The sequence below is a fragment of the Diorhabda sublineata genome, chromosome X (genome assembly GCF_026230105.1).
Source record: "Diorhabda sublineata isolate icDioSubl1.1 chromosome X, icDioSubl1.1, whole genome shotgun sequence".
In the NCBI taxonomy this organism is placed as follows: domain Eukaryota; kingdom Metazoa; phylum Arthropoda; class Insecta; order Coleoptera; family Chrysomelidae; genus Diorhabda; species Diorhabda sublineata.
In genome coordinates this window covers 18042171-18061446 of record NC_079485.1, presented here as the reverse complement: position 1 = coordinate 18061446, position 19276 = coordinate 18042171, and the positions used below count along the sequence as shown (strand labels likewise).

Sequence of the window (19276 nt, the reverse complement as noted above, 5' to 3'; positions counted from 1 at the left end):
GAAAATCAAAAGTACTAAAATTCCTAACGAATATGTATTTATGTATTTCGTTGGATAAAGTTTCTTTATATACAAATATTCCTATCAAAAATATATTTATAAGAAAATGGGACAAAATTATAGAATATACAAAAATATCTCAAAACGAATTCATAAAAGCTATAGAACTCACACTTACAACAACATACTTCAAATAAGAAAATGAAACATATAAACAAATTGATGGTTGCGCTATGGGAGCTTTCATATCATGATTGCATTACTGTTGTACAAAAAAATCAAATTGAAAACATAAATAAAAAATTCGATTCTCTTGATGTCACATTATATGCAATTAATAATAACATAAGGTATGCGAAACCAACTTGGCCCTCAAGATATTTGAACTTCAATTCATGTCATCCTATGTCACAAAAAAGATCAGTGATAAGTTTGGCTGATAGATCTTAGCTTAGTTATTCAAAAAGTAAAAACTGCATTGAAAGAAAATAATTATCCGGAAAAAATGATAAACAAAAACTCAAGAAAATGATAAATGAATACTTCAATGAATTAAAAAGCAAAACAGAAACGAAACATCAGAAAATAAAACATTGTTCCTCATCATATGTACAAGGACTTTCCCAACAACTATCGAATTATTTTAATAAATATGATATACTAGTATAAGTTATAAAGGACATAATACGTTACCCAAATATTCCACTAAATTAAAATCTAAAACACCAAAAAACAAAAGAAGTAAAATTATATATCAAACACCTTGTAAACATTGTGACGCTGTCTACATAGGGCAGACATCTCAGTATTTGGAAAATAGACTGAAAGGTCATCAATACGATAAAAAAAATAAAACTGCATTTACGAACCACGAAATGTAAAAAAAACATAAATTCAATTATAAAGATTAAAATTTATTGAAACGGGATCAAATACACGAAAAAAATTTTTTTAGAAATGATTCACATTCCTAAGAAGGAGATAGAAAATAATTTAAGTAAAATTTACATCTCTATTTTGTAAATTTTAATACAACTACGAATAATTTGACTGATAGCTGCTACTTATTTTTGAGATATAAAAACTAGAGAAAAATTACCTTTTTATGTTGAAGTAGATTTCTATTTGGATTTTTTTTATATTCATAATGTAAGTGATCTATTGATTAATATAAATACACAAATTGTCAGTGTCAAGTCATATTTTGATCGTAACAGGTCGAAACGTCAAATTTTTATCTGTCCTTAAAAAATTATAAAAAAAACTAATATTATTTCAGAAAAGTTCTAAAATCAAGACGATTTAAAAATATATATGGTAGTAACGTCAAGATAAAATCAAAGTCTGGGACCATAATTTCAGTCCACTTTGGTGTTTCCTTGCCACGTTCCTAATAAAAAACCGCTCTTATATATATTTATATAAATATCATCTGTGTCATATATAATTATGAAAATATTACTACCATATATATTTTTAAATCATCTTGATCTTAGAACTTTTATATATATATATATATATATATATATATATATATATATATATATATATATATATATATCAAATAGAATATTGATTTTTGAAATCCATGAATTCAATGTTTTTTAAAAAAATAACACAATTTAAACCGCAGCAAATCGTAACTAATTATTTCCCAGACGATGAATACATATATATATATATATATATATATATATATATATATATATATATATATATATATTAATGCATCTAAATGTTCTTGATTTTAGGTCTCTTCTGTTTTAAAATTAGTTCTTTTTTATAGTTTTGAAAATAAAGATAAAATTGACCTAAAATCAAGAACATTTAGATGCGTTATATATATATATATATATATATATATATATATATATATATATATATATATATATATATATATATATATATTGATTTTTTTGCATAATTGGCGAAGACGTCTTTCTTATTTATATATACATATATTTGATTCAAATGTCTGTTTTGATAGGTGGCGCAGTATGTGCGAGATCTGTGAAAAGATTAGAAACCATAAGAAACATCGAAGAACCTGAGTCTCGAGACACTTGGTGGTCAGAATTGCGGATGGAAATAAGGTCACACGCTAGAAGTTTAAATTGCAATGCCGTTTTGGGTTATTCAGAATCCACTAGTATTTGGTAATACATTTCACATTATCAAAAATAATAATGTCATTTTGTATTGTATATATGTAAACTATTCATGTCTTTTTTTTATTTAGCGATGACATATGCATCTTAAGTGCTTCTGGTACAGCAGTTATTATCAATTTTCACAGAGGTGATGATATTGATGAATATGTGGCACTATTAAAGCAAAATATAAATCTAAACCCAAGCTCTGTCCCAAACGATACTTCAAGTGTATCATCTTATGATAAAGACAAACAAAAAACGGTAATGTTATTTGATTATTTGAAAATTATATTATTGAAAATTATTTTTATATTTCATAATCTAATTTAACAGAACAATTAATGTAAAATATACAGAATAATTTAATTAAAAGTAAGTTACATTTAATGCTGATATGCAACAATTATAAAAGTAGAAGTAAAACAATCAGTTAGTTGCTACACATTCACTTATTTTTGTTGTTTATAGGATGGTCTTTCAAGCAATAAACATTGTGATAGTCCAGAACATATTAACAATGGCAATAGTATATGTTCAGTTACCCATTTGCCTTATAATAGTAGTAATATCCCTCTTAAAACAGCGTTAGCAAAGTGTTCAATCTGTAGGTGAGTAATTTAGTAAATAATTTAGTAAAAAGGTCCCCCATCTAATAAAATTAAACATTTAATGAAAATTAATGAAACCAAATCTAAGTAAGTAAGTTTCACTCTATTTTAAGAAGTTGATCCCAGATACTTATGAGCAAAAGATACCCACAGTTGAATAAAAAACCAAATTCTTATTGATAATTATATATCAATTATAATATCAAATGGGATATAAACTGGAAAATTCAACAAATGACCCCGTTCATCTTCCATCAGAAATAAAAAAAAACTCAGAAGAGACTGGGTAGCAGATCTAAAAGAGAATTGAAGGCGACTTTTTACTAAAAAAGCAGTATTTCATGAAAAGTTCATTCTTTACGCTCTAACGGAAAACGTTTTAAATTTTAATTGACAGTAGAATTTATATTTTAGAAAAGGAAAAGTTCCTGAAGTTATCATTGCTACCATAGAGCCTTCTGATGGTTTGCCAAGCACAGGTAGAGGTTGTTTTATTGAATCTTATGTCTGCCGTCCACTTAAAGACTTAAAATGTGAATGGATTGCCAAAGAAATATCTGATGGTTTGCCTTTTCTAGAATATGAACTCCATAGGTTGTTAGTTAATAAATTGAAAATAAAGGTAATTGTTAACAATAAAACAAGGGAACTGTCTGTTAAATTATTTACCTAACCATAATCGCAACTGTTCTTTTATTTATCAATTTTTCAGTTCTTGTAGTTTTCAAAACGACAGAATATTCTTGGTAGATAATTCACATTTTTCTTACATATATAAATATTATTTTAGGGTATGAATGCAATATTTGGTCTAAAGTTTAGAATAACTGTTGGAGAAAAAATGATGATTGCTACTGCTGCTGGAACTGCAATATATTTGTCCTCTTTACCTAGTCCATCTGTTCCTAAGCTAGTCTCAGATGAAAATTCCGATGATGCCAAATTGGTTTTGTTACAGAGACAATTAAATGAGACTGTTAAGAAGAATAGAGAAATCTATCAAATTGAGGTACCTTAAAAATTTTCATGGGTGATTAGCATTCAGTAGAAATGTAGTTTTATTAAATTTTCTAGGATCGACTTGACAGCTGCCGTGTTTGGTCAGATGATGAATCAGAAGAAGAAGCAACTTCGTTAGACTTATCATCTGGAAGTAAAGACTGTTGTGTCTTAGAAGTTAGTACAGTTATTCGTTATTTATGGTGTCATCCTTTATTCTATTTTTGTTATTCAAGCAAATAATATTTGACCTCTATTCTCCTTATTTTTTAATGCCATTGCAAACAAATGGCAATTAAACGATATCTTTCAGCTTTTGTAATTGCGTAAGTTGAACTTATCTTCATAGATTAGGTATGCTTTGGATCAGATTTGGATCACATTCTGTGAAAAATTGTCCCTTTCTTGTACCAGCTTGCCAAATACCTCTGTAGTTTTTTGGAGCCGATATATGTCTATGTAAAGTTGAACAATTGATGCGCTTAAGCCATGAATGACGTATCAAAGAGACACGGTACACATTTGAGTATATCTCGCCTTACACATCTTATTGGAACCTGTAAATCAAAATAGGATTCATCGAAAAAGAGTCCTTTATTATTTTCGTCGGTAATGGGATACAAAAATAGTTCAAGAAATGAAAAATAAAGTCTGTAAACATAAAAAATTCTAAAATAACTTCCAATTTTGACCCTAATTCTAATTTATACTCTCAGTGAATCTTGACAATATCAGTAACCTTTTTCTCTTTGTTTTTGAAATCGAACTCAATTATTAGAAAATTTTATGTAATGAAAATGTTTAAATAAGCAAAGAAGTTTTGTTTTAGGTTGACGATCCGAAAGATGAAGAAGTCCTTTTTTCCTTAATGAAAGAGCGACCTCCTGATGGTTTTCACGTAGTTAATACAGAAAATATTCCTGGGCTTGATGATTTGGAAATAGTTAAAAACTTGCAAATGTTTACACAAATTCGCAGATTCAAATTTCACTCTAATCTTAATATTGACGAATATTTTACGAAATTATTGCAGAGCGTATATTTCAAGTTAAGAAGGATGGTTCCATGTGCTTTGTGCAATATACAGTTCAGATGTGATATTCCAGAACCTGATGAAGTGCAGCTATTAGTTTTTGGTAAAAAATTCATATTACCCATAAAAATAATGAAAAATCTAATTAAATCGGTATATTTGTTCATGAAAAATATCGCTTGTTGTAAGACTTGTATCCAAATTGTATAGATGCATTGTACATATGAAATATATTTGGAAAATTTACAAAGACGATCGTCACCAGCAAACAATCAGTTGATGAAGAATGTTTCTTTTTTTAAAATTTTAAATTTATTTAGAATAATAATTATTGAGTATATATAAATAATATCACATTATATGCATTACTTTTATGTCAGTTTTAAATTATATACAAAAATATTTATTCATTAGAAACAGTGGCGGCGCAAGACATAAACTTGATGTGGACAAGGTACATTTCGCGAGGCCCTCTGATGGTGCGAAAAGGAGGGAATATAAACTAAAGAATCACTTGAAATTAATAGCTTTTTATTCATTAAGAAAAAACCTAATTTTTACTTATACTTCTTGGGAACATTAAACAAAAATAAAAAGGAATAATTGAAGAAACAGAAATTTTCTACTTTTGATTTTACTGAACTCCTTAATGATTGGTTCGTAATTTATCAATGCTTCAATAGATAAAACTGCCGAAGCTGAAAGTCTTTCTTGACCCATAGTATTTCTTCAATAATCTTTAATTAGTTTTAATTTTGAAAAGCTCCTTTCAGATGAAGCAGTACTTACAGGTATTGTTAACAAAATTCTAATGACAATGTTAATATTTTGGTAAATTTGTTTCAAATCGTTCTCTATGATATATAGCAGATGTTTCACGTCTTTAATGGAGTTGGGTAAATTTGGGATTCTCATACAACTCATAAGGTTAGTAGTCACTGCTCTCACCTACTTTCAGGATTGTGTAAATCCTGACAGTTTTTCAGTATTTCCTCTTTCGGAATTTTTTTAACTTGTTTAAGTGATAGAGAAAACCAAAATTTTCAAAATATTGATTCAAAGACATACTTCTCGATTCCATGATACTTATCACAAAATCATCATGGTGACAAAAAACTCTGTATCATACCAGCTTTTAACAGTCTTTTTAGGTTTATCGCTGCCTTCATAATCAAACATCCTTTTCTTTTTGGCTACTCTTTGATTTTTGAAATCTTTGGCAAATCATAACTGCTTTTATCAACAAACTGACGAGCGTCAGACAAGCATTTTTTGAATCCAGTTTGTCGATATTCTTTGATCCAGTCACAAAATGTACGTAAATGCTCAAGAGCAATGCTTACATGAACTTGTACAGATTGTCATAATTTGATTATGATATTGACACGCGTTAATAACTCATACCATATATGCAATGATATGAAAATTCCAAACTTAACATTTCGTTAGTTCATAGTAAGCTTCAATTTATCTTTGATTATTTTCCAGCGATTGCTGGAACGTGAATTTTTTTACGGTCAATCTTAGCTTATTTTCGATATTGTTTACCTGTAAAATATGAACGCATAATATACAGTAATTACGGAGATATTGGGATCCAAAGATTTTCTAATGACATCACACAAGATAATTCGCATATATAGTAGTGTGGTGGCTTGGCGGAAACAAGAGGTAGTGCTAGTGCGGTAGTGGGACTAATGTGTGCTTGGCGTCGAGTATCTACTAGATACTCTAGAATAAGAAAAACCTTGTGGCGTGTACTTTTGGATTTTCCATACTTTTTTAAATTTATTTTCGGCTGTAAGACGCGAGGCCGTTGGCGGTGACCCACACCGCCTACGTCTTACGCCGCCTCTGATTAGAAACAGAATACCTCATATTTTTTTCATTAATGAACGTGATTAATACAAAAAATCTCACATTACTATTAACACATTAATTATTCTAATTCTTTAATTATGTGTTGAATGGTATATTTAATTTCACATCATAGACAAATACCCGCAAGATTCTCAATGATTGTTATTCCGGATACTGTTGTTGGTACTTCTACTTATTATTTTCTCCCCTCCACCCATAGTCTAAACGTGATTATGCGGCTATAGTAAAATATTTGTTGGTGCTTCTCCGCCATAATGCTTCAAAAATACCTATAATATCCCATACAGCATCAAATAATGAGATAGATTCTTATGGTTAATTTGCGTTGCTCGAGTTTTGCTTATTCTGCTAATTCTTTCAACGTTCACTTCGATCCACCTCTTGACCAGGGTCGTCGTGAACGGTAGTCATGACGTCATGAGAGACGTTCTCGCCGCGACCACAATGATCGTAGTCGCTATGTGGAATGCACACATAGTACATGCTGTTATAACTGTGATTGACATGGAAGTAAAATTGCACCATCAATTGTTTTCTATTGTATGATTTTGTCTTTTTGGTATAAATTTCATATTTTGTGAGGAAAGTTGCAACTTTTACTATATTCACATTATGAATAACTTTCAGACAATACATTTAGTATACAAATTCGTTTATCCTTTTTGGATGTTGAGGAATATTAGAGTCATCCAAAGTTGCTATATCTGTAAATGCTTTTATTACAATTCTGATTGTATTAAAATTCGAAAAGGGACATCCTGGAAATATGTTCACAAGTTAAGTCGTAATATTTAATACAGTTTAGAATTAATTGTATAAATTTTCACATTAAACCATGTTGTGGATTTTGGCTACATTTTTTCTACATAATTTTGATTTACCTGATTCGCAAATAGCTTGATCTAAATAATAAATTGCTGGTGGAATTGGCGTTATGAATTAGTCAGTACTGCGACAATAATCAAGGCATTATCTAATGATAATACTGTCCTAAAATGGCTCATTCCTTTTTATGTCCAATATATGTAGAAGTTAACACTTATAATATAGCAATTGCTTTTTTAAATATATGAGAATATGTATTAATTTTTCACCAAGGTCATTCTTTCTCCTATATTAAGCATAATAATACTAATACTAGGATTGGGGAGGCCTTGTTGCTCATGATTGAATGTAGGAGTAGGTCGATTGAAAAAGTAATCGTTTTACCATTTTTTCATTGAATGGCAAATCTGCATTGTCTTAACAAAACAAAGGTTTTCGCTGGAGTAAACACGGTAACCACAAAATTTATTTAGACACACATTTTAATACGTTACTTTTTGATGTCTTTAGAATCCCAACTTATAAATTGATTTTGTGATCGGACATAATTTTAGTAGTTGTTGATTTTGGCAGGCACTTTTTGTGGTAATACTTTCAAAGTCATTTTGAGTTTAAACTCTAGTTTTTCGCTATTAATTCGATTTTTATCTATAGTTATTATTATTCCTCTCCGGATAACCTGCTACTGATTTTTCTCTTACTTTTTGTCTTCATCATCAGTTTCCATATTCATTCATTCACTTTTTTTCGATGTTTCATAAACTTTATTGTTGAGTATCAATTTATTATATTTAATAAAGGTTCGTTTTCTAATCGCTCTTGCCTCTTCAAGTTTTGTCAGTAGTTGCCTTCTTTCTTCCTTAGAATAATCTTCCTCAACCCGAATATCAGCCCCCTATCATTATTTATATTTTGCAAAATCTTCACTTTTTTTTGAAGATTTCATTAACTTAACAAAATCGGTTTTTTCCCTTTATATTTTCAATTCTCGTAACGTCTTCCAATTCAGTTAACGCCCATTCGTTCTAATATTATTATTACTTAATCTCGTTTACAGTATTTGTATCTGACACGCCTTTAAAGATAAGATATTTCTTTCTCATCTCTCCCTAACATTCTAATACTTTTTTCTTATTTCATGAATTTATCCTGTGAAATATTATTTTCTTTTTCTCCTCTACATTTTGTACTAGGTTCTCTAATGTATCATCCATATCTTTAAATTTGATTTCTATCTAGGTAAACAGCTCCTCTATTTACTCCATTATAGTTATACACAACGATAAGAGTGTCACTCACTTCAACACTTCGGAGGCTTCTCCCTTCTTTGTGTAAACTTATGATTTTCACTTCAAATTTCTAGAATTTAAGCATAAGCTGGAAACACCGTAATTTATTTTGTTGTACTTCCTTTAAAGCTATTAACGTATCACTCGATAACCTTTCAATATTTGTTCATTATTTACCTGTAATTTCAATAATAAACACTTGTCACAAGTTTTTTTACTGTTTTATTTAAAGAGTAATTTATTTTCACCACTGTTACTATATACAAAATTATTTTGTAGTTGAGCAATATAAAAAACTGTTCACACTTTCGCTCAACTTTGTGGTTTTTTATGTATACCCTTTAAATACATTTTTTATTTTGTTTCAGGTATGGCTTTGGGCTTGGGAAAAACATCTAAAGAAGTTAAATCGGTGTTACCAAAACGCAACGGTAATAAATATAAGTTTCATATATTGTATTTTATATTTAAACTATTTTTGCAGAAGATGACATGATTTTCAAATTAGATGAAGATAATATTCCTGAAAATGCAATATCTGGCAGTAAAAGTGGACGATATACTAAACAGAGATCTTCTTCCAGGTACAAGTCACTTAAACAAAGACATGTTAGTATCATTTAATAGTTCTTCATTCTATTTACTTGGAGTATAAATTGAAATAAAAATTATTTGTTAAAAAAGTGGGATGCCGGTTGTTGAGAAATTCTAAAAATGAATCATTATACTGGATGCGTGGTATGAAGAAGCAGTATCATGAAATAGTTGCTAGCACGGGTCCATGGCAATACTTTAATTTATTAGTAGTAGGTTTCAACCATTGCAAAATGATGTTTATACTTAAAAGAAAAAAAATATAAGATATGTCAGTTTCTGTATCCGTTTTAACTGCGTGGATTCATATTTATCAGTATTGAATATAATCTGTTACTGTTTTATTAGGTTCCTCACAAGTATATTTAACTATCTAACTAGCAAAAGTAATATTTCTTTTTTTCCCGTATTTGTACACTCACTTCATTCTATATTGCTACCTTCAACATATTTCATAGTTTTCATTTATTCCTCCCCTTCCTACTTACTGTTATTTATTCACTTTTCTTATTTCTACTAATTATTTTTTAGATGCTTCCTTATTCAACGCCACTGGGACTTACTGTTCCAAAATTTTTTAAACAGTTACAAATTTATTTCCGTCAACATAATACTGAACACGATGCTTACTCTACCACTACACCAACACTCACAATTACACTGTCTGACGTGCGTTTCGATAACCAAGTTATCGTCTTTAGAGACTGAAGATAAACTAAAACCTATTAATTTGACTGTTTTATACTACATTTTTTCACCAGTAAACCTTCTCCTAATATAAACAACGGCTCCAAAAATTGCAGCTAAATAATACAACAAATTGTTTATTATTTCTAGTTCTCACTCGAAGCATTCTTCTTTCTCAATTCCAAATTGAAACCCATTGCTTAAATTTTTGGGACAGTTTATCTATTAGCTGATCATATCTTATATTTGTAAGGTTTGCAGGACTACAGATATGTTTTAGTATTTATTAATTCATCTATGTTCATCTACTCTTGATAGTTGAACTATCATATATAAGAATATATTACTCTGTCAAAAGGGTAGTTTCAGGTCTTTTCACGTCAAATTTGAACGATGATTCAGTTACAAGTTATTTTAGCTCTATGTTAAGTTCCCTTTAAAGAACTTAAACACATTTAGACCGTTTCTTAATTATGTATCATTCATACGGATGTTTTCGATAGTTGATTCACATAAGACTCAAGCAGACAAATTCAATGTAAAACTGCTGAAATACTTGAGATGAACTAGTTCAATGAAGCATTGCAAATAAATTTAATGACATTAAACTTTGCGTGAATATAGAGAATACATGCGTTGACTTGGATAAACAGAAATTTTGACAATACGACGAAGTCCGCCTTCTAAATAATCAATTTCTAATTCTCTTTTAACTGTTTGTTTATGTAAAAAGAGCAACCAATTGGCATAATTGTTTCGTGACTTCATAGTAAAAAAAAAGATTTTTTACTACATTTTCTCACTTCCACAGTCATTCAAAACTTTACTTTCTTTTTTAAACAATGAATTGCAGTAGGCTTCATATTGTTTAAAATGTCATTGATAATCTTAAGCAAACATAACTTATTAAATTAAATTATTGAATTATTACTCGATGATATCAATTTGTAGACGCCACAAAAAGAAATACATGGAGTTGATATAACGCCTTTGTCCTACGTACCTGGTGCCAGTATTGATAAATATTTAGGAAACATTAATTTCTTTTTTATAAGAGAAACAACTTCTATTAGGGAGGTGAGTAGAAGTTTCATACCACTACTATTCCGATAAAATGTGATAAATTAATTATTAGATGAATTGTATTGTGTTCGGCTGTAAGATGTATGACCCTTCAATTCGAAAAGTTGTCAAAGACATAATACATTAACCAAATATTTCACTAATAATATTAATATTAATGATTTTTTTCTTTCTTAGACCTTTTATATAATTATGTTATTATGTTTCTAGCTCGTCTTGATTTTAGGTCTGTTCTGTTTTAAAATTAGTTTTTTTTTTTGATAGTTTTTAAAAGAAAAATGTTATGTTTTTTTGATATTTATTGTTCGTTAATGCAGTTTTTTATCGTATTGATGACCTTTTAGTCAATTTTCTAAATACCGATTGGTCTGGTCTATGTAGAAAGCGTCAATTAGTACAAGACATTTGATTTTGATTTTATTTTTTGGTGTTTTAGATTTTAATTTAGTGAAATATTTGGGTAACGTATTATGTCCTTCATAACTTATACTAGTATATCATATTTATTAAAATAATTTGATAGTTGTTGGGAAAGTCCTTGAACATATGGCAAAATGGTTTTTGAATCGCTAGGCATCTAAATTCAGGATATGATAGTTGGATAGATCTATCAGCTAAACTTATTATCACTGATCCTGATTTCGTATACCAATATGTTCTTATGTTTATTTTATATATTGAATGTGAATTGAAGTTTCTTATGCTAAGAATTAATTTTTTATTTATGTTTTTAATTTGATTCTTTGGTACGGCAGTAATGCAACATCTACATATCGGAAAAATAATGGAATATTTACATCAAGTTTGCTTAGGACAGTTTCTTCGAGATCTTCCATTACTAATTGTGCTATAACACTTGAAATTAAAATTCCCATGAATTTTTATCCTACTATTTTATCCTATCTTGACGTTTCACTTCTGAATAGAAGCATTATCAAAAAACATAAATGAAAATGATTAAAAATAATTGATAAATGTTAATACATTTTCGAAATAATTTCAGAGGTGAATAGTAGGAATCCGTTATTTTGATACATTTTACACACCTCATTTACCATCGGAATAGATATTACTGGCGACTACGCTAGATTTCTACCTGACCACTGGTTCGTAAGTTGGAAGTGTTCACTACTTAGCGTTCGCTGGGGAATGTTTAACTACATGTACCAAATAGCGATGCTTTTCGACGTTGTTTTCAGTTCGGGTCTTAAGCCCGAAAGAGGGTTGTTAAACAGCTCTGATGAGACGTATTGACGTCGAAACTAGGCAGTAGTTACAACCTCTCCTTGCAATTGCGTGTCATTTGGGATGTTAATATTGACAACAAGGTTTTCAATATTCGTCGAGGCATTAGCCAGGAAAGTAGTTGTTTTCCACTTTGAAGAACGGCAGAATATTCAATTTGAGAATGGATTTCATCTGACAGAAGTAATATCACAGTTAGTATGGAGAAACAACTATATTTGGATTTATTCATAGAACTAATAGATAATAATACATCATATAATGAACACACTAATGATTCAACTCTTAAAACAACTAATAATTGTAATAAAAAATGTTTTCAACCAAAAACACATTGACAAAAAAACTAAAGAGAAATTACAAACTCTAAGGTTATTTCTGCTAAATTCTACTGTTTGTGAAAAATTCATAAACCTACTTTATCAGTTAGATTCACCAAATTCACGAACTTTTTTTATGAAAAATTATATCCTTCATATCTTTTGAAAATATTATATTTGACAGTCACACTTATTTACACATCTTTACCATTCATAAAATCAGTTAGTGCTAAATTTTCCAGAATTATTAAACAATACAATTGAGAGAGGGAGAGATGCTTTATTGTTAAAAAATGTAGTACAATTTGTAGGCAAAAGCTTGTAATAACTAAAAAACAAACATATAAATAACTAAATAAAAATATTAATAAAATAAAACACAATGAATAACAAAATGATAGATAATAATTAGTATATAAATCCATAGCAAAAATTAAACCAGTATGCAGCATGCCCGAAATTAAATATTATCATTAGAATACAAGGAGTCTACAGAGTAGAAGGCACTTTGTGTCAATTTGAACATTGATTTTTGAATCTTATGAATTTGATAATAAAAAAGGAAAAAAAATCAAGACATTAGAATACTTCATTATTTTAATGGTGAATAAATAAGTATTCGAAAGCTCGGAAAATATATTAAAAAGAGTACGCTATAAGAAAAATATCATGGCAAGAGAACATTCAGCACTGCAGTAGTTCGAAATCTCACACTTTTATTGGCCTAGCTCTTATTATGCGTCTGTATATGGCAATTAAATTTTAAAATAAATACAATTAAAATTTAGCGTGGTATCCAAAATAAGGATTAACACCAAAATACACGACTCACCCTACTTTGTGCAAATGTATATTACTATACTTCTATTAATTACTATTCACTACAATTACTACTTAATAATTTTAAAATCAATCATACCATTTTTCTTATTCATTGTTATCCGTAATAGGCGATTGGAACTCTGCACTTAAGATGCTTTTTCGCAACTTAGGTTACTTTTTAAAACTACATTACTTTTTGCAACTGAAGTTACTTTTTATAACTAAAATCACTTACTGTAACATAATTATTCTCCTAAACATAAAGTATCCGTTACAAGTTACTTCACAAAAGTAACTAGATAAAAGAGACTTTCATATTATTTAACAATGGAACTAAGTTTGCTGTAACCTCCTAAAATTCAAGTAGTTTAGATACTTAAGTTAGTTCTTTATTACCTAGTTAATAGTTATTTCCAGCTCTGCAGGTGGTCATATTAATAATTGAAAATGTCTCATGATATGTCACATGACGATTTTCTTAAATTTATTTTAGTATAACATATGTAAATGTTTTTTGGTGAAATTATCGCTTCATATTTTAGTTTCATAAGCAAAATTTATTATTCTCAAGTCATTACAACTGAGACGTCATAGTAAATTGTAAATCGAAACTTTGTGTTATTGCTGTATTCCTTGATGAATTTTTTAATATTAGCGAACTCATATTTTTCCTGTCAATAGGAAGAAGACAAGATTGTTTAATGAATCTTAATAGAATACTGAATTGATTAGCATATTTATTACTTGAGCTTGGATATATAACTGAATGAGCAGTGAAGTTATTTTGTTGTTTATAACTTCTAATATTAAGTTGTATTTACGTGTTGATAGGAAGGAGGCCTCAGTGGATTTCTTCACAGTTTTGTTACCGAGGTGCTAGCAATAGTTCGAGCTCATGTGTCAGCTTTAGGCGGAAATGCTTTAGTAGCTTTCTTTTTGACTGAATTGTTTTTACATCATAATTTTCATAAAAATCAGGTGAGTTGTTTGAAGAATGATTCAGTATTTTGAATGTGTACCTCCTGTGTTGTTACCTTTTTATTGTTATGATGTTTTTATGAATACTAAATATTGAGATGAATTTCAGATACATAAATAAAATAGAAGAACCATTATTATGTACTTTTTTTATATATTATAATATAAATATAGCTAGTATATTATAAAATACTATTAGTGTTTCAAACAGTTTCTATGTATCTACTTCATGTTGGAATCAGAAACAGAAAATGCTAGTAGTGATATATGTTTTTATTGCAATAAATATTTATTTATATTATGTTCGCTTTACGCAACCCCATATATTCACGGGTTGACAATCTAAAGATTTGCTTATTTGGGAAAATTCTGACGAATAAAACAACAGGGGTTTCATCACTCTATAATTAATTAATTTTCATTTGTTCGTACTTCAAAAACGAATGACTATAGAATGAATGAAACATTATTCTGCCTTTTCAATTACGCATTTTAATTTCTAAATTAGATATATACAATAAACAAAGAATGTAAACGGTAATTGACGTATTTTGTGAGCCTTTGTTCTGTATTGAAGAATGAATATCGTTACCCAGTGCGCCTAGTTTCCGAGCTCGGATGATGATCGATAGAACAGTTGAATGTTTTATTTATGGGTTGTAATTGAGTACTCCTATACACACAACATCAAAAGTCTTGGACCTCATCCTCCTGCAATCCTGATAAAGGAGTAGTTTATAGAAAACCCAGAAATACAATAAAATTATTTTGTTTCTTGATTATGTTATTTGGTGGAGTGTCAAGACTTTTGCTCTGGAGAAGGGGGGGGGTTAGAACATAAGTACACGGAGCTTCCGGGGATACCTTCCAGTGTAGTGGTGGGTCCATTTTTTATAATATAGCTGTTTAACAGTTTGTCCGACCTCCACAACAACCCAATAACATTTTGACATAACCAGGCAATTGATAGTTTCTTGTATAATATTAACTTAGTCCTCTAACGCTGCTACGACTAACTTCGTCTGCAATCTGAGATGTGTTGATACGAATTGTGAAAGGCTTTAATAATGAAATCACATGTTTGCAATTGGATTAATATGAGGAGAGTTGACTAGCTATTTCGACCTCCTGATATGTCCTACTTCCAGTGCGTCCTGAATCTTTCATGCATAAATACAAAATTTTCACTTAAACCATTACATAGGGGATAGATAACAGATTCGTAGAGAAAATGAATTAGCTGTGGACTACCTATTTCTCTCCGGATCTTTTGTTGATTGTAATTAAGACCTATCTTTATTGCGGCAAAAGGAATTTTTTTTATAAATGGAACAGATAAACAAGTTAGTTGTAGATAGTAATTGAATACATTATATTTTTTTTCTAGAACATATTATTTTATTACATGTACTGAGTACAACGAAGACAATAACATTAACAATAGTGGTATCTCTTTAGTCCATCATCACATAATATGGGTATAGTAATATTAAAAAAGTGTCAGTTCAATGGTTGATTTATTTTTATATCAAACAGTCCAGTAGTTTTTCTGGGTTATATGAGCTCAATTGCTCAAATTTCCATGCGCACTTCCACAATTCTATATAAATAATGATGGTGTTCATAAACTAAAAAAAAATGTAATTATAGTATATGTCTAAATTTTAAAATTTCAGGGACAATGTCTTATCAATGTAGGTGGTGATGTCGTCTCAGTAACGTACCAGAAAGGAGATTCTTAATAAATTCGACTACTTATGTATTGTTCATTATTTTTTTTTACTTTATTGTTGCTTATTTATATACTTCTGTTATTTATTGAATGGAATACAAAACTGTTTTTATGTCTTCTTAAATATGTATATAGATATTGTATATATGTACGTACCAAAATATTGTTATTCTGTTCAAACTAGCAGCAATTGGAAAATTAGTTTTTTCCTCCAACAAGTCTATGTATAATTGATTCAGTGATTTGAATTGAAAATCCTTACTCTAGTCCATAATTATAACTGTAATTATCAAGAAGAATTGAGCTTTATGCATACTGATAATATTTGAAATTGTCTTTTTAACCTTTGTATTTTCGATTGCTGTACTTTTCCCACTGTGTAGGTTTGTATATCTGGGAGCCAAAATGTAAATATTTTGAGTCACTAATTTTTGTTCTTTATAAAAAATCAATCACTGAAGGTATTTTATCATCGAAAATTGCAAGTAAAATACAAGAAAAACGTTTGAACAGGTAAGTTCATAAAGAATAGATCGTTATACAATAACATATTGAAACTTCATAAAATGCTTGGGCAACTTAGTTACATTCAGTGATCTCTGCGCATGTTTGGAATAATTGTTTAATAGAGAATCCATATTTCCAAATTGCTGCAAACCTCAATAACTCCCTAGTTCAGGTTCTAACTAGTAAGCAACGACCATCAATTTGAAAATCAGTGTGCAAGTTACAATTGAAGCATATATTTGAAATTATCTTCACATTTTGATGTTTCTTAGATTGTTGATAAAGTTAATGCTCTTTTCTAGAAACCCTAGATATATATAGTAATAGATCCAAACTAAACTATTTTAATGTTTGTCCATTCATTTTCTGTTAACCTTTATAAATTATCATATTCATCATAATGTGTTTTTAAGATAATATGAATCTTCATATAATTTCTGCAAATAGAATGATTATATATTTCGTTCAAATTAATTAATATAAGTAAATTTCAAATTTCTTAGTATATTTATATAAAGATATATACAATGTTATATTTCGACAATAATTTCATTCTCTAATGATGAATACGTAGTTATTGGGAGCTTGGAATACATATTCAAAAGAATAGACTTTATTTATTATTATGAGACTGGAATTTAAGCACCAAAGAGTGAATTTGTATTGGTTACATTATGAATGAGATTAAAGTTTAAGTGTAAACTTCGTTTCAAAACACAAAAATTTTGACGTTTCGATCTGTTGCACTCTTTTATAATTATATTAATCAATATATTACTACAACATGAATAACATAATGAGTCGCAGCAATTATATAAATGAAATTCCTTGGGTATGAATAGATCAAAAGCAATAACCTATTCTTCACAATTGATAATAACAAATATTTATTTATATTGGAACAAATGTGAATTTATATTTTATTATACATATAAATGAAACTTTGTTCTTCCACTGATTAATGTATAAAATCAATTTTGTTTACAAAATAGAATGGAGATTGAAACATAGTCAAGTATCAACAGGAATGTATTTCCGTAATGTAATGTTTATATTGAGGGAGTGAATTGATAGTCACTAATGACTGATAAGTTTTACATTAGCAGCTATGTTTTGAGTATTTAGAATTTAGATGATATCGTATGTTAATTTTTCTCGACTGTTTCTTGAATGTGGATATTATTAGTGAAAATATATATTTGTTTATAGATTGTCATGTTATAAATAATTTTCCAAAAAAATTTGCAGAAATTACTTGAAATATTTTTCATTACGATTAAATGGTTTTTAGAGGTTTTGTCCATATTCACAATATAATAACATTTGTGTTACTCATTAATTGATTTCTTTCTGTTTTCAACTTGTGTGGTTTTTATATTGTGTGGCACAGATTCTTCAAAGATAGCTATATTATTCATAAATATTTTCTAAACTTGCGGCAGCTGATATGATGTGCCTTATTTCCTCGCAGATTAGGTTTTTCAATCGATCAAAAAATGTACTTAATATACTAATGATAGATTTGATTTTTGTTGAAGTCTTTTTTATGTGCTATAATATAATTTTTTGTTTTAGTTGAGAGTTAAAAAATTTCTTTTGATAGTTTAAATGTTTTTGTATATATGCTGTCATTACTACTATGAAACTTTTTTGTTTAAATTGCTCAAAATTTCACAATAAATTATGGTGTTTTGAATTTTTGTTTTATTGTGATACTATTCACTGATACTTTATCATGCCAATGTATTGGAGGAAGAATGTACTCACAAGGCAGGAGATAAACTGAATTAAACGGTAATCTATATGATATATATTAATCATCAACAGTGCCTGAAGAAGGAGGAATGTTTGTATCATAAGTATCAATTACTATAGTTTCTTAGAGTTATGTATTCTGTGTAGACTTTGTTACTTTTGTCATGATGCTATTAAGAAATCTATTTCTGTACAAAATCAAGGGGAATATTTATAAAATATAAAGAAGTTTAGAGCGAGACGTTCAGTCTAATATTAAATTAGAAACAAGAAACGTATAGAAATTGGTCTCGTTACGTCAATACAAAAAGTATATAAAATGACGTTTTTATTTCTCTTCTGAGAAATTTTATGAATTCTCTGTTTTCTTAAGCACAAAAATAACCGAATAATTATGCAGAATGTGTCTCAAACTTGTAGAATTACAGTTCCTGATATAACTGGTATAATGTAACAAAATTCTCGCGCTGACGTATTTTTAATACATCATTTCACGGTTACGCGTTTTCAAAAACAACTCGACAAAATACTTGACGTTATATTTATATGATTTTGTGTATATGAAAGAGGTAATTGGCAATGATCTGATATTTCTGGATTCGCATTCTATCAAATATTTTTTCGTTGTTATTTTATCTGACATATATATTTAGTTTGATATAAATTTTAATGACATCGTAAAATCCTTTAATCAAAGTATCAAACCTTATAATTTTTAGTATTGTTTAATTGTTTTTGTTATTCAATAGTACAGTTAAATTGTGG

The 19276-nt window shown here is 28.7% G+C and overlaps 1 protein-coding gene across 5 annotated transcripts in view; it reads left to right on the top strand.

The window, feature by feature from the left end:
* The window catches only part of LOC130450619 (C2 domain-containing protein 5), a 61041-nt gene extending 42589 nt beyond the window's left edge, over positions 1 to 18452 (top strand). For all 5 annotated transcript variants that reach the window (XM_056789111.1, XM_056789107.1, XM_056789106.1 and 2 more), the window contains exons 7-18: positions 1988 to 2156; positions 2240 to 2414; positions 2622 to 2761; positions 3176 to 3383; positions 3552 to 3770; positions 3836 to 3937; positions 4590 to 4896; positions 9157 to 9219; positions 9273 to 9397; positions 11021 to 11146; positions 14371 to 14517; positions 16194 to 18452. In XM_056789111.1, the coding sequence (XP_056645089.1) occupies positions 1988 to 2156; positions 2240 to 2414; positions 2622 to 2761; positions 3176 to 3383; positions 3552 to 3770; positions 3836 to 3937; positions 4590 to 4896; positions 9157 to 9219; positions 9273 to 9397; positions 11021 to 11146; positions 14371 to 14517; positions 16194 to 16259 (1847 nt within the window). In that variant the 3' untranslated portion in view covers positions 16260 to 18452. The remainder of the gene's footprint in view (positions 1 to 1987; positions 2157 to 2239; positions 2415 to 2621; positions 2762 to 3175; positions 3384 to 3551; positions 3771 to 3835; positions 3938 to 4589; positions 4897 to 9156; positions 9220 to 9272; positions 9398 to 11020; positions 11147 to 14370; positions 14518 to 16193) is intronic.
* Positions 18453 to 19276: the final 824 nt, after the last annotated feature.